We start from the raw sequence: 16,938 nt of genomic DNA, 5'->3' as shown, positions 1-16,938 counted from the left end.
TTGAATGAATTAAAACAAAACTAAATCGGGAACCATTTGTTTGAAAGGGGACTGACAAAATATCCGATATATATGCTGGTCATCGGAATAGTGTCTTCAATCAGTATGAAAAATGTAAAATAACAAAATGCAGAACTCCGAGGAAAATTCAAAACGGAAAGTCCCTAATCTAATGGCAAAATCAAAATCCTAAACAAATCAAAGGAATGGACAACAAATGTCATACTCCGGAATTGGTACATCCATTTTCGAAAACGGTGGATCAATCCTGCAAAACCGCAGAAGGAAACCTTTTCCCTGTAGGATATGATATTAATATATGTACCATAATATTGTTTTCGCCAGGAAATCGTCTTCCTTTTTTGTCGGATCCTCTTCAAATGTGAATAAGAATTATTCTTGAAGGTCTGCTTTAGATAAATTTTCATTGCAAACTGTTTTTGGAAGAGAGCTGTTAATATGTCCGTAAGAAGGTCTGGTGTTGGATTATTGCCTTCACTTTTAATCAAACCTCTAGCAATATTTGTATGAGCGTTTTCATTCATCAAATCGTAGAGAATTAAGACTGTAATCATTGATGGCTTTCTGTATATCAACAGATCTGAAAGTGAGAACATTTATTCCAAGAAGGAAACTAGGTTGTTACAGAATCCAATAAGAATTCTCGTTTCGGATATTTCCTTTTAGATTCTTTATTTCTCTTCAAGATTGTATTATAGTAGTTTCAATCAAACTAAAATCACCAGCTTGTTTTATGGTTAGCCAAGCATCTCGCTTATATGTCAATGATAAGAAATACCTCTCAAACGACAACACTGTGTGACATGACTACAACACAAACAAACGAAAGCACACACAGCACAGAGAAACGCAAAAATTATAATAGGCGTTTCAACATGTAAACTGCAGAGTAACAACAAACATCGTCATTAACGACAGCATATGACAAAAAAAAACAATGACGTATTCTTGTCACGAATATATAATTTTGCAATTCATACAATTATTTTCACAATACTAGTTCAAACTATTATCATGATTATAACGGTATTGAAAGGCTATTTTAATAATTGTTATGACGTCGTCATAACTATTGGACTTGCACAATACTTTATCCAATAACTCGACTTTACTGATAATAAGTATTTGTATAACAAATTCTATTTAACACTGATGTACATGTATTAATTTAATATTACATAGTTATCGTTTATAAAGAGAAAGTAAGTATTAATATAGTACATAATACAAAACACAAATACTACTGAAGTCGGTCGTTCTTATATATGAACTGATGAATGTTTGATCATATTAGATCGCACTACCAAAGTCCGTTTTCATTGCAATTCAATATTCACAATATGGAAAATTATGCTGTAGACTTCTGTGGTGCATCTTCACACATGCATGCAATAAATTCTGCAAATAAGACAAATATAAAACATTTTGAACATTCAATTTGGTGTAATTTAATAGGAAATCGGCTTTTTTATTTGCATATAATTGAATACTTATATTAATAGAGCACATACTATAATTAACAGAATAATCACGATTAAAACATGCCTCATTGGGGTTATCAAATAAGGGACATTTACCCTTGATGAGACTGTTTTTAAAGTGAGAGGGTTAGCGCTATAGAACTAGGTTTAATCCACCATTTTCTACATTTGAAAATGCCTGTACCAAGTCAGGAATATGACAGTTCTTGTCCATTCGTTTTTGATGCGTTTTATTATTTGATTTTGCCATGTGATTATGGACTTTCCGAATTGATTTTCCTCTAAGTTCAGTATTTTTGTGATTTTTACTTTTTACCAAAAAACAAATGTTCCCGCCTTCAACAGTATCTATCTATTGGTATTCACTGGTAGATTTAAATCCAATGAAGTTCTAAATCACTCCGATAACTAACAAATTATCACTGAACTCAACAGAGAAGATAGAATAGTTTAACAGTGATACAAAGTTTTGATTTTTGAGTTTTTAACAGCGGTATACTACTGTTGCCTTTATTTGGATAGACAGCGACAAGATATTTCGACTTCCACTGATGAGATTTCTGGATGAAAATGATACAACGTTTGATGAGAAAATATGGCAGCTAATTAATTGCCGTGTTTTGAATTCCGAGTTTGTTGACAATGTCAAATAATTGTTTTAGTTGGGCCAAAGAAGAATATCAAAATATATATTTTTAAGTCAGTGAATATTTACCATCGAAATCTATTCTTCCATCTCCATCAATATCTACTTCAGCAATCATTTCATCAACTGTAAAATACGAAAATTATCAATGATTAAAATTAATGTTATTCTTCGATATGGAACATGATAAAAAAATGTATTACGACGACATTCTAAAAAAGTATAAATTTGACAAACAACACCATTACGACGAAATATAAGACAAATACTAGGTACTTTTAAAACAAGGTTTAATACAAAATTTTCTACATAAGAAAATGCCTTTACCAAGTAAGGAATATGACAGTTGTTATTTATTCGTTTGATGTGTTTGAGCTTTTGATTTTGACCATTTGATTAAAGACTTTCCTTTGAGAATTTTCCTCGGAGTGCAAAACCCTATCATAACTAGCATCTATCTAATAGTGAACAAGTTAAACTTGTTTATCACATATTATTAAATATAACCAACTTGTTAAAAATATCAAAAGATATCTTAAATATTAGTGTTTCACATAGAATAAAAGATACAGTTGGAAATCAATAAGACAGTTTAACGGCACATACAAACCCCAAAAATAAATCAAAAACTTGTTTAATGACTTACTTTCATCTTCTGTTAAATCTTCACCGATGCATTGCAATACTGCCCTGAGATCTGATGCCGCTATGTAACCACATCCTGATTTGTCAAAAACCTTAAAATAAAATAAAAACTTGATTAGATTAATACTTGATACAGTAAGGTTTACCCAGATAATATTTTATTTGAATGCAAAATCTTAAAATCGTCGGTTACTTCATGTAATGGCATGCGGTACCGTATGTCCCAAGTCTATACAAAGTCAGGAATAAAGCAATTTTATTTTTTAACTTTTACCGTCGATTGGTAGCTTGTGATTTGTCAGATGATAGAGACTATCCCGTTTTTTGAATACTTTTTTACTCGCAGTATGAAATGTTAAATATATCAATGTTACACTCTTTAGAAACGTTCAAGCGCTGTACTTTAAAGATACCTATTTAAGCATATAGAAGAAGCGAAAGATACCAGAGGGACATTCAAACTCGTAAATAGAAAATTAACTGGCAACAACATGGCTGAAAAGAAAAAGACAAACAGACAAATAATAGTACACAAGACACATATATCTATCTTACTCTAAAAGCTTGTCTTAGTTCCTCTTCTTCGTCCTCCTCTGATTGTTCACTGATACCTCCCATGTTGGCCATTACTTGTACAAATTCTTCAAAACTAAACGTTCCATCGCCTGTAATGAAACAAAAATCAAGTTTAGATTATTATATGGTATAAGTGTATGGCAATGGTACATGTAAGGTGCTTGCAGATATGTACTGCTATTTGAAGACGTCACTGTTTCACGATTCGACAATTCGATTCCCCAATCGAAGCTAATCGTTCATAAACAAAGGCTCACTTATCACATTTTCTAATCTGAACTCTTGGAACCATGTGCTTTATTTGCATACGAAGCAAAATAGAAGTGCATGCATGCATTCTTAAAATAGTTTAACTTAATTGTCCAAACATGCAAAGGTAATTACAGCTTTTCAATTACATAAAAAGTGCTAATTCAGCAGAATTATCTGATAATGTTGATATCGAATGAAAGGAATCATGGCATGACGTCATCCTCATTCTAAGCAACAAATGTATGATTAAAAAACGTAAAATTAAAGGAAAAAAATAAAACAATTAGTTCTTAACAATTACAATTAGTCTAAATATATAAAAAAAATGTAGACCATTTACATTTTTGACATAAAATAGATGGAGGTTTAACCAATTGATTTTTCTCATCAGAATTTCTGCCAATGAATGTGACTTTTTAATTTTGATACAACTGCTCCTTTTAAAAAAGAATATATTTGGATAAAAAAAACCTAAGCAATAAACTTGGTATGATGCATGTTTTTAAAAAATGAATATTGAAAGACTTTAGTATCATAAGAATTTATAAATCCTGTGTGAAGTCGCTTGTAAATTATATATATCTATATCTTCTTTTGATCATTTAAAGAATTTTACCTTTTATAGTTCAGTCAAACTTGTTCAATTTACTTTATTTGAATAGAAATTCAATGTGATATGACTTAGATGTACATAAGACGACAATTTCATGATGGAAAATGATAAAATATCAAAAGCCTGTCAGTGTATTATTTATTAGCCATATATAAGTTTAGGTTTACACCAATTGACTCTTTGAAAGTACCTGTTGTTGAAAAATGGCACCACAGTCTTTCTTAAAAACATCAAACTCGATCATTTAAAGATTTTTTTTTTATGATCCGTCAATACCTTTTAGGATATTTTTCTAGGCAACAAGAATCAATCGTCGAACCATAGAATGAAAATACACTCCGTTTGCAGGCTGTGCAAAAAAACTTTGTCCAAAGAAAAACAACTCTTGTGAAATATTTCAAAAGCAAATAAACGTATTTTTTATCCACAAGATTAAAAGATCGAATAATATCGTTTTACCAATGTATACGTACATGGCAATTTATGGAATTTCCATTCAACAATACTTTTTTTATACACATTGTCACGTGAGCCGGAAGAAGAAAGGAAACGCTAAATTTATTAACAAATAGTCGTCTGTACTAAAAACTCAAAATTACTTTATAAATTTTATGCATCCAAAGCGCTTTTCTGGATTTACCTTCATTCGGAACGTTTAAAGCCGAATATCAGAAATCCAATGAAATATAAGAAACACAACAGACGGGCTCATGACAAAAAACGCACCGAACAACCAAATCCATCGAAGCCAAACTTTTCCTGAGGTAGTGAAAGTCTTGGTTTCTATCTAAAATCTAAATTTATAGCTGGACAATTTCAGAAAGGTTTGTTATAAATAAGTACTACTGACTTCTGAACAAATCATGTCATAATAAGCGGATAATGAATTTAAATGTTCGATCTGTTAGGTATAGTAGGACCTTTATCGGGACTCCGGGATCGGGTTTTTTTAAGCTCGGGATTACGGGATTAATCCTTTCGGGATTCGGGAATTCTTTTTTCGAATTTCAGGATGTTGGGATTTACATTTCTTTAAGTTCGGACCTCGGGGTTTTATGATTTTAAGCCCGGGATTTCGGGATTAGAACCCTCTTACCCTCTTTTGTTAATAGATAGTTATAAAATTTAGAATGGAAATAGAGAATATGTCAAAGGGACAACAGCCCGATCAGATATCAGCATGCACAGAAGGCTACCAATGGGTCTTCAATGTAGCGAGAAAACTCCGCACATGGAGTTGGGCCTCAGCTTGGTTTTAAATAGAAATGTTTACTTGTACCAAACTCCAAACTTTAAAACATTTAATTAATAACTAAATTTCAAAAACATACAAGACTTACAAGGGACATAGGCTTCTGACTTGGAATGGACGCAAAAAAATGAGGCGGTGTTAAACATGTTTTTTTATATCTTAATACACCCCTTATACCTCTATTCAATGTAGATCAAAGAAGCACACAGCAATACGCATTTGTTGTAACAATGTTGGAGCGTAGTTATCATTAAATCTCGATAAGCAGAGAAAATAGAAAGTAGGAAAAAACAGAAAAAACAGAAATGCATATGTAGGGCAGAATTTCATAATAAAACACATATAATGTATCGACATACACACCATCAATATCGATTTCCTTAATCATTTGTGATATTTCATCAGAAGATGGAAATTGTCCTAGATTTCTCATAACTGTTCCTAGTTCATCTGTACTGATGGATCCGTCGCCATCTTTATCGAACAGACGAAATGCCTCTCGTAATTCTGAAGAGAGAAAAAAGAAACGTGAACATTTAGGAGTTAAAAGCACACAAATGTTTTCAAGCATAAGCTAGTTTTTTTTATGTTTCAGGTAAATGAAAGGCATCTGAATTCAACGATTATCTCCATGCATGTTTTTAAATTTGAGAACAAAACAGCATAATATATACGTCTTGTTTTCTTTAATCTGACAGAAACGATGAGGGGAGGGTAGATAGGCATGAACATTATAGATAGGTAGGGAATCGTTCTTGCATTGGTGATAGGAAACATAACTCGATTATTTTTTTGCTTTTCATTTTTTAGTATAGTACGTCTTGTAGAAGAATGTGCTGTAAATCACCATGGGACGACATTATCCATGCTTGAGAAATTCAATTTAAATAGTGTGTCCAATAAAAAAATTATCTAATGGAATAATCGTATTGATTTTCTTAGATGCTGTAACTACCACAAGTGTCATTTCAAAGAGTCTTTGTATTATGAAGAAATCGATCTTCTGAGAAATGTTTGTATATATTCAACATAAGCAGGATTAACGTTGAATATAGTTCAATTATTAAATATTTGTTATATTTCCATATGCGTTAAGATATCCATAGGATATTTCATGGACAACGACTGATTTACAAGTTGAAGACTTCACAGAGGTATACAAAGTACCGGTAAATGGTGGTGTTAAGCATGTTTATAAGCGTTCAAACCACAACCGAACCCTGGACAGTTGTATAGATCACCATAGTAATTACATTCGGTTCATGTTCAAATCGTGAAAGAATAATAATATGGGTTACTCGGTCATACCTCACAAGATTGTGATCAGATTTATCGCTTAACGTTTGATATCATAGAGCATAGTTGTCATAGTTGGTTGTTTGAGCGATGCTGGTGATGTTTGAACAAATTTATATATATATAAAGTGTTATTTTCATTTTGGATTTTTTTTATTTTTTTATTTTAATATTTTGCAAGCATACTCGTTATGTCTTGTTTAAATGAGTCAGTACTCATTTGACTCCATTATGATATATAAAACTAGTATGCCAATTGCAGACATATTTCCTATTACAGTAGCTTCTTCAGTATGACATTAAAATAATTCCTTTTCTACCTCAGGCATAGAGTACCTTAGCTGTATTTTGCAAAACGTTTAGGAATTTTGGTTCTCAATGCTCTTCAACTTCGTACTTTATTTGCCCTTTTGAACATTTTTGAATTCGAGCGTCACTGATGAGTCTTTTGTAGACGAAACGTGCGTCTGGCGTAAACTGATGAGTTTATTTATATATAATGCAAAATAGTTAAATATATTCAAATACATTAATTATGAAGATTTTATTTAATTTACTAATAGGACTATACATGTTTTTGTAAATGCATCGAATTCAGTGAAGTTAATCTTTAATAAGGTACAGATGCAATTGACTGTACATAATATAAAACATACCACGGATTTTTGCCTCTGAATATCTCTGTAGTATACTACTCTCTTCCTGAAATGGTATCAAATAAAAAAAAACTTCATGTTTAGGGTATACGTGATTTTAATTAGACATACACATACTCTAACGACACGAAAACTCTGACACAAATCCTGCTTATTTCATTTCCAAAAAAAATATTCCAATGAACTTACCTGGTAAGGTTTTTCTCCTGGTTCGCACCATTAGGATGCTCGATGTAGAATTCATCAAACTTTTAAAGTTCATCAAATATGATATATATATAGAGATAGATTTTAAACAAACAAATTTTATTTCCTTATTTGACGCACTACTCAAATATTTGAAATGCAAGCACAATGTATTTCATCAATGATCATTCGTCATAAAATCAGTAGGGGGTACGTTTTGGATGTCAAACTTATACTACATGCGACCACAAATATATCTACATATCAACTAAAATGTCAATACGTTTGTTTATCAACTGGATGTGGAACTAAATTAATTAGAAATATATACCACTTGTTCAATGACGTCCATACGTGTTACTGTAAAAACGTAATTATATGTCATTACAATAATTAGGTGATGATAATATCTCGGATTTTGTCTGTAAAAGAGGAGCAAAAGATACCGGGAGGGACATTCATACTCATAAAACAATCCAAATAACATTTTTCAATGAATAAAAGTACAGATTATTCAAGCCTGAGGGTTTATATTTTCTGTTGTTTTATTTATATTTCTTGAGTAATTTTTATGATTAAAGCTTACAAGTAAGAAACCTGTAATTCTATGATTTCCATTTGTTGCTGTGTTGCATATTTGTTCTTCGTTTATTTTTTTGTACATATATTAGGCCTTTAGTTTTCTCGTTTGACATGTATTACCTTTGTGATGCGCGGAGCCCTTTATAGCTGATATGCATTATGGGATTTGCTTATTGTTGAAGGCCGTACGTGGACCTATAGTTTTTACTTTTTATGTTATTTTGTCTAATATGGAGAGTTGTATCATTGGCAACCATTCCAAATCTTCTATAGAATGGATATAGGATACGGAAAATACGCCAAGGTGTTTTTGAAATAGGTAAATAGCATCTAAATTATTACATATTCATAACAGCAGGACTAACTTTTATTACTGAAATTAGACCAAGTACATTAATATTTACCGCAGACATGTTCAAGATTTCTTGTAATGGTGTACGTCAATGTTGAAACTGAAAATATACAACAATAAGCATAAAATCATGTTCATGAAACAACGACGTGTGCAATAATCATGTATTTATCCTATACCTGAACTCTTCAAAATGTAAATAATGGTTTGATAAATACGATAATGTGATACTTAGGTCTGCAAATTAGCTAGTTGTGACTAGATTCAAATTAATTGACGAAAATTACTCGCTAACAAGAGAGAACATGAATGTAACAAAATGTGATCTCCTAGTACATTGAGATCGGAGTCTATTTAAATAAGATGTCTTACTAACAATAAGAATAACGAAATTGCAAGCGAAATGCCAGGCAGCGACGTAACATCAAAAACTACGCATGAGACTATAACGTGAGCGTACGCCATACCTGGTGAAAACAACTTGTTTATAATTCGTGCGTACAACCCGCGAAATGGAAAGGGATTAATATAAGTTGCAAAACTTGTTTCCCAATCCACTATAAATAAATATGTTTAAAACTACAGCGATTTTCAGCGTGTACCTTTATCAGAAACGTTCAACTAAGAAGGTTTGAATATATGTCTCTTTGTATTTTTTAAATTAATCAACTGAGGAATAGTTTATTATAAATCATTTCAGTACAAAAGCGCTAACTACTGAGTTGATGGCACCTTAGGTATTGTAACCAATAAACCATGGAACTGTATTTAGGTATAGATATTGGATGATCATCTGTTCAGATTGCTATTTTAATATTTTTATAATCCATTAAATCTCAACAGTTATGAAATATCTTAAATACAATCAATACAATTATTTTATATTGTAATGAAGTAAAAAGGGAGAACCGTGAGTTACCAGAGAAAACCACCAAACTTCGGCATGAAAATTGACAATACTATACTACTAGTCAATTAGGGTATGAGTCGAACGCACCTGGAAAAACAAGGCTTAACTTGATCCGAACTTATTGTGGTGCATGGATCTCACTGTATATTACAGCTCCCTCCAACAATAAATACAGGCTACCATTATGTTACAAAGAGTGATGAAAATGGCATTCAACACAATCAAGCTTTGGTATCAAATTTAATATTATATAAATAGTAAACGATTTCTGATAAATTTAATATTATATAAATAGTAAACGATTTCTGATAAATTTAATATTATATAAATAGTAAACGATTTCTGATAAATTTAATATTATATAAATAGTAAACGATTTCTGATAAATTTAATGAGTTAACGATTTCGGATAATCTTCCTTCAACCGATTGTCAATCAATAAGATTTTCACCAATATGCGCAGAGGCCCATGACCCTTCAGATCTTAATAACCAAAAAGCTTTATTCCGTAAAAAAATCCAAAAAATATATACACTTATAGATCACGTTAAATGTACACTTCATAATTGTATAGACATATGTACATGTAAGAAGGTTACTTTGAAGTTTTATGACTTTAAAGCACGAAAAAAAAGTATTTATACAGATAGAAGTATGTGTACATAAAGACCTTTAATGTTCCGTTTATCTAAATGACTAGACTATGATATACCATTTAGTTTCAATTATAGTTCAAAGTTATTGAAAATTAACTTTGTTATTTCATTGTCGTTATGGTGTAAGATAAAGTGTAAGTTAACTAGTCTAAAACAACTATAATTTAAGATGTATGTTTGTATTGTAGGGTTGATTTGTAAGATACACGCGATATATTCCAATCTTAATGTTATGAACGACATAACAAGAGACTATTGAATATGAAAAATAGTAAAGGAATACATACTGACTACCCTGTGCCCTCTTTGATTCCGTCGCCTGTTAAAAAAAACCTGGAAAACCATGAAGAGGACAGCTTGCTGTCTTCAACAGCTAACAGTTTGCGTCTACTGACGGAAATTTTCAAAAGCTTGGGTCCTCAATGCATTTTTTAAACTTCATACTATATTTTGGCATACTACACTAATTTGATTCGAGTGTCACTGATCAGTGTTTGAGTCTTTTGCTGACAAAACGCGATTCCGACATACAAAAGTTTGATCCTGATATCTGTAGTAAGTTATTCAATATGTAGAACGGCTGAGTTTAGAAAATGTCTTATTTCCCAAATGGAATGATGAAAATTAAATTATAACCCACGACAGCATTGGTAATGGAAATTGTATAATCAATATATTTAATCATGAGGTTTTTACACCTCAAAATCATTATGGAAAAATCAAATAGGTTTACACATAGGTCACTTCTGTCGCCTTTTTAGCTCACCTGGCCAAAAGATTTACAAATAAGTCAACATGACCGAAATGGTCAGTTACCCCCTTTAGGAGTTATTGCCCTTGATAGTCAATTGTTAACCATTTTTCTTAAATCTAAGTAATCTTTTACAAAAATCTTCTCCTCTGAAACTACTGGTCCAAATTATTCCAAACTTGGCCACAATCATCTTTGGGGTATCTAGTTTACAAAATGTGTGGCGTGACCCGGTCAAACAACCAAGATGGCCGCCACGGCTAAAAGTAGAACATAGGGGTAAAATGCAGTTTTTGGCTTATAACTCAAAAACAAAAGCATTTGGAGGAAATCTGAAATGTGGTAAAAATGTTTATCAGGTCAAGATCTATCTGCCCTGAAATTTTCAGATGAATCGGTCAAACCGTTGTTGGGTTGCTGCCCCTGAATTGGTAGTTTTGAGGAAATTTTGCTGTTTTTGGTTATTATCTTGAATATTATTATAGATAGAGATAAACTGTACACATCAATAATATTCAGCAAAGTTAGATTTACAAATAAGTCAACATGACCGAAATGGTCAGTTGCCCCTTTAGGAGTTATTGCCCTTTATAGTAAATTTTTAACCATTTTTCATAAATCTAAGTAATCTTTTACAAAAATCTTCTCCTCTGAAACTACTGGGCCAAATTAATCCAAACTTAGCCACAATCATCTTTGGGGTATTAAGTTTGAAAAACGTGTCCGATGACCTGGCCATTCAACCAAGATGGCCGCCACGGCTAAAAATAGAACAGGGGAAACATGTAGATTTTTGCTTATAACTCTGAAACCAAAGCATTTAAAGCAAATCTGACACAAGTTAAATTGTTAATCAAGTCAATATCTATCTGCCCTGAAATTTTCAGATGAATTGGACAATGGGTTGTTGGGTTACTGCCCTCCAATTGGTAATTTTCAAAGAAATTTTGCCGTTTTTGGTTATTATCTTGAATACTATAATTATAGATAGCGATAAACTGTAAGCAGCAATAATGTTCAGCAAAGTAAGATCTACAAATAAGTCAACATGACCTAAATGGTCAATTGACCCCTTAAGGAGTTATTGTCCTTTATTGTCAATTTTTAACAATTATCATTAATTTGGTAAATTTATGTAAATTTTTACCAAATATTTTTCTCTGTTACTAATGGGTAAAGTTCATTATAGATATAATTGTAAGAAGCAAGAACGCTCAGTAAAGTAAGAACTTCAAACACGTCACCATCACCAAAATTCAATTTTGTCATGAATCCATTTGTGTCCTTAATTTAATATGCACATAGACCAAGGTGAGCGACACAGGCTCTTTAGAGCCTCTAGTTTGTATATACCACTGCAGTGGTATCGTGTGGAATCGTTTCGTTGGTCTTGGAGAAAAGTGCGTAAATATATATAGGAAGATGTGGTATGAGTGCCAATGAGACAACTCTCCATTCAAATAACAATTTATAAATAACAGTAAATAATTATAGGTCAATGTAAAGTCTTAGTTCCTATCTCCGGCTGGGTCAAATAATTGACTTTAAAATTGGTATTAATTTTTACTTCTTCTTTTCTTGGCACATAAGAGCAAACATTGGACGGCCCGGAGTCAGAATGACGTGTTTTGGTACGAAGAGTACAGACGGATATATTACCAAAAACGTAAAAAATCCGGTTCAACGTGTCATTCTAGTACAAAGCAGGGTTCGTATCACTATCACACAAAATGTTCTCGTTCAGAATATGCAATACATTTCTCGCAATATAAGACGTTAAACAGTCATCCATCATTATCATCATCACCATTTATCGAATACGTCACCTAAATCCCGTTGGACATAAAACTGTCATTAAACAGTATAGACTGTTTTTAAAGGAATGCACAATTAAATCCTAAAACGAAAATTGTTGGTCTACAAGCAAAGAAGTTTGAAATTTTCAAAGGTATAAGGATATTATATTATATTGTATTACTTTGTATTTGGAAGGTTTTGGCGTTACAAGCTATTTTGATTCGATCGTCATTGACGAGTGCTCTAGTCTTTTGCTGAAAAATGGCGCGTCTGGCATACACAATTTTAATCTAGGTACAAAATGTATCTATAAAGTTATCCGTTATGTAACACGGCTGAGTCTAGAAGATATATAATTTCCCAAATGAAATGACGAAACATTAAATCTATCTCCCTACCTGTCGCTTTCATTTAAAATGGACATAGTTCAATAATTTTCTTTAGTCGAAAGTTAGTTTTTAATGTGAAAGTGTGCATCTTTCTATCAAGTTTGTGTCCAAAGGTGAAAAGAAATTCAGATATGGTCTAATAAACATGGAGGTATTTTCTTTTATAGTTTAACAGTTTCGAATTTACATCAAAATGTCTACTTTTCAACTCCAACAACTATTTCAGTATCATTTCGAACTAACTTTCAAAATGTCTACTGATATTTAACAAGAATACAATTGATATTTCACAAAAACACATTCATTGTAGGAAAGACACAGATACATTATGTATACCGGTTTTATGATAAAATTTAAGATGGCACATATACAACCTTACTTATCGTGCCAATAAAAGACGTGGATAGACTGACTTACCCGCTTATTCAATGTCCGTTTCCTTTTGCTGCTATTTCTTCAAATCTACATTGTCGCTTACAAGAGTAATTACTGATTTTGCTTGGTTTATTCCTAACTTGGCGTGTTTAATATCGTAGGATCAATAAGACGCTTAAGTCGGAAGCAAATATAATTTGATTGCTTTTAGGTTGTAAATCAACAAAATGTCCCGCAAATAGTTTTATTCATCGATAAGACCCGAGAATTATTTACATTTTACCATCAATAAACGAGAACATCTATGGATTATGGATAGCCTTTAAATTTATGAATAATTAATTGGAAAATAATAGCTTAAGTACAAATTAAACTTATAATTAATGCTACAAGTAATAAACTAAATATGAAACAGGTAGATAAAAGTTTAATTCTCAGACGTACTAAAGTTCCACAATTGAACTTGAGGTTGACCTTAGAGCAATATTTTACGAGTTTTTTCATCAGACTTTAAATACCGTAATTATTTTGTCGTTTGACGTCATGAGGTTTGGTATGTGTGCGTGCAAGTGTTTGCTTTTCAATAATGCAGCACTTCTACTTGGCGGAACTAAATTTTCAATAGCAGTTTCTGTTTGTTATATAAGATTTTCAACAAGTCATTTAATATTTTAGTGAAAAAGAGGGGGGGCGGAATAGTCGTTTATTCTATTCAACAAACGTGACTGATTTCCATGACTTCATGACGACCGACTTGCGTCAAACCCACGACAGTACAATTGCAAGTCTTTTTTTTTCTTTCTGTCCTAGAATATTTGTGGACATCAAGTAGCTGAAGTGACCACTCTAAATATGTTTTTTTTTACATTTTGCACGACAGTCCCGCGACAACTATTTTAAAGATCTTCCATGACAAAAAATCATACGATCTGTTGTGACCGGGTTTTGACAATATTTATTTTTTAGGTCAGGGATCGACCTTTTCTGCTTTTCTGTTATTTCAGTAACAGCTTGACGATATCATTTTTCGTAAATATAGATAATTTGAATGTTTCCCTAATATATAGCCTGTAGCGCTGACATGGCATTGTCCATTGTCATTATGTCTTTATGCAGTATGTATGCTCAATTTACAATGTATTGAAAAGAATGAGGAACTCTAACACAACAGAAGTAGATTTCTCTTATAATTAAATTATTTAAAAGGTAACTGGGGAATACAAATATGACTAATCTTGGCCTCCTTCCGACATACAGTAAAACATTAGCCAAACTGTGGCATTCGTATAGCTGGGATGTACAAGTACGCAGCCACGTTCGGTCAAAATGAGGACTTTAGATATGATGCTTTGTGTAGATAAAGTACCACGCCTTGTGCACGTAACGGGTCCATCGATCATATTGTCTTTTGTAAGCCAAACTTCTGTCTCAATCTATATACCCTCATTTCCATCGGAAGTCCAAATTTCCAAGAATTTTATCCTATTGACAGACTCTATTACACGACCTTCCTATTGTAATGAGGCAGGGGCTATTCTTTTGTCTAGCTGCGAAATCAACAAAAAATGTCTATTCTTTTACACGTCCAGTCTTTAAAACAGACCGATTCATGCTTCGATTAATACCTAAAAAAAATCGATCATATTTTCCAACATTGAATGGGACTTTGTCCCCTGATCCACCTCTGCAAACATCTACAAAGAAACAGACAGTTGTTTCTTTTGGGTAGTTGGTACAATCAAAGACCATCAACAGTTCGGGCCAGTGGGAAACAGACAGTTGCATTTTATGATTGTTTGTAAAAATAAGCGTTTTGGCTACTTGGAAGCAGACCACTGTTTCCTATGAATTGATGGTGGTACAAATCATTATTATGTATATTTGAGTTACTGGCAAATAAATAGTCGCTTTGTTGGATGGTTGTAAGAAGCAAAATCTTCATAGTTTGGCTAAACTATGGCATTCGTATAGCTGGGATGTACAAGTACGCAGCCACGTTCGGTCAAAATGAGGACTTTAGATATGATGCTTTGTGTAGATAAAGTACCACGCCTTGTGCACGTAACGGGTCCATCGATCATATTGTCTTTTGTAATCCAAACTTCTGTCTCAATCTATATACCCTCATTTCCATCGGAAGTCCAAATTTCCAAGAATTGTATCCTATTGACAGACTCTATTACACGACCTTCCTATTGTAATGAGGCAGGGGCTATTCTTTTGTCTAGCTGCAAAATCAACAAAAAATGTCTATTCTTTTACACGTCCAGTCTTTAAAACAGACCGATTCATGCTTCGATTAATACCTAAAAAAAATCGATCATATTTTCCAACATTGAATGGGGCTTTGTCCCCTGATCCACCTCTGCAAACATCTACAAAGAAACAGACAGTTGTTTCTTTTGGGTAGTTGGTACAATCGAAGACCATCAACAGTTCGGGCCAGTGGGAAACAGACAGTTGCATTTTATGATTGTTTGTAAAAATAAACGTTTTGGCTACTTGGAAGCAGACCACTGTTTCCTATGAATTGATGGTGGTACAAATCATTATTATGTATATTTGAGTTACTGGCAAATAAATAGTCGCTTTGTTGGATGGTTGTAAGAAGCAAAATCTGGGCAACTGGGTTGGTACAAAACAATATTCATATGCTATCCAAGATATAATCATGTCGGGTTTGTTTTGTTTTTTAAATGAAAGTTAGATAAAATAATTTCAGACTAAAGCTTACATGTCAAGTATACCCAAAGGTTAAGTATAATACATAATCTTTTTCCATTTACAGCTAAAATCATAATATAGTTAACATTGAACAAATATAACACAGATCAAATTGTAACTGAAAAGTATGTACTTAAAATGTAAAATAAAAATGTTGATTTGAGTATGATCGTTGAACTCAAAATTTACCTTGAGAGTTTATCATAAGCGGTCAATCAATCAATTGATTGATTATTCGCTGTTGAACGCCCAGTGACAAATATTTCATGCAAGTTGGTCAATTATCGAGATTAATATAATGACCACAAACTATGAAGAATACCTATACAATTAGAACAATTATAATAAATACGACCTACCCTCAAAACCTCTGTTGACACACTATGATCCTATTAACTTAACATCTGTTTCACGATCGTTTTATATATAAATTATAATCACTAACAATATATCAATAAGTCATGCTTGCCAGCTTTTGTCTATTTTACAACTTCAGTGTTTCTTAGTTGACCAGTTCAACATTTACTTATCTATTTTTTCCCGAATTTTATTATGCTTAACGGGTAATGTACTTTTGATAATTATTTTTAAATCCCAAATGTGTGAGGTAGATTTTTTGTTCAATAATCTTTAAGTATGTTTAATCAATGATAAAATATACGATAACATAACAGCTTCAGATTCAGTGAGGTGCAACAGAGGTCATATGACTTACAAAACAACGTTTCTAATGACAAACCAGTTATCGTAATCCCGTTTGAGACTCCTTGAATGGCGA

General features: G+C 32.3%; 1 protein-coding gene across 5 annotated transcripts; it reads right to left on the bottom strand.

Moving 5' to 3' along the window:
• Positions 1-966: 966 nt before the first annotated feature.
• LOC134721072 (calmodulin-beta-like) lies at positions 967-16,670 on the bottom strand. Of its 5 annotated transcripts, none has more exons than XM_063583784.1 (9): positions 16,520-16,661; positions 8,611-8,658; positions 7,956-8,046; positions 7,439-7,484; positions 5,850-5,993; positions 3,349-3,458; positions 2,795-2,885; positions 2,218-2,274; positions 967-1,419 (listed from the first exon to the last, which is right to left on the bottom strand). In XM_063583784.1, exons 3-9 carry the CDS (start codon positions 8,007-8,009, stop codon positions 1,370-1,372), a joined length of 552 nt encoding a protein of 183 aa, XP_063439854.1. In that variant the 5' UTR covers positions 8,010-8,046; positions 8,611-8,658; positions 16,520-16,661; the 3' UTR covers positions 967-1,369. The 5 variants fall into 5 exon arrangements, with proteins under 5 accessions (XP_063439854.1, XP_063439853.1, XP_063439857.1 ...); XM_063583783.1 differs by lacking the exon at positions 16,520-16,661 and adding an exon at positions 13,479-13,698; XM_063583787.1 differs by lacking the exon at positions 7,956-8,046 and having other exon boundaries at positions 16,520-16,670.
• Between the last annotated feature and the right edge of the window lie 268 nt (positions 16,671-16,938).

The sequence above is a fragment of the Mytilus trossulus genome, chromosome 6 (assembly GCF_036588685.1).
Source record: "Mytilus trossulus isolate FHL-02 chromosome 6, PNRI_Mtr1.1.1.hap1, whole genome shotgun sequence".
In the NCBI taxonomy this organism is placed as follows: domain Eukaryota; kingdom Metazoa; phylum Mollusca; class Bivalvia; order Mytilida; family Mytilidae; genus Mytilus; species Mytilus trossulus.
The sequence above is the reverse complement of the archived record's forward strand: the minus strand, read 5'-3'. Positions and strand labels throughout refer to the sequence as shown.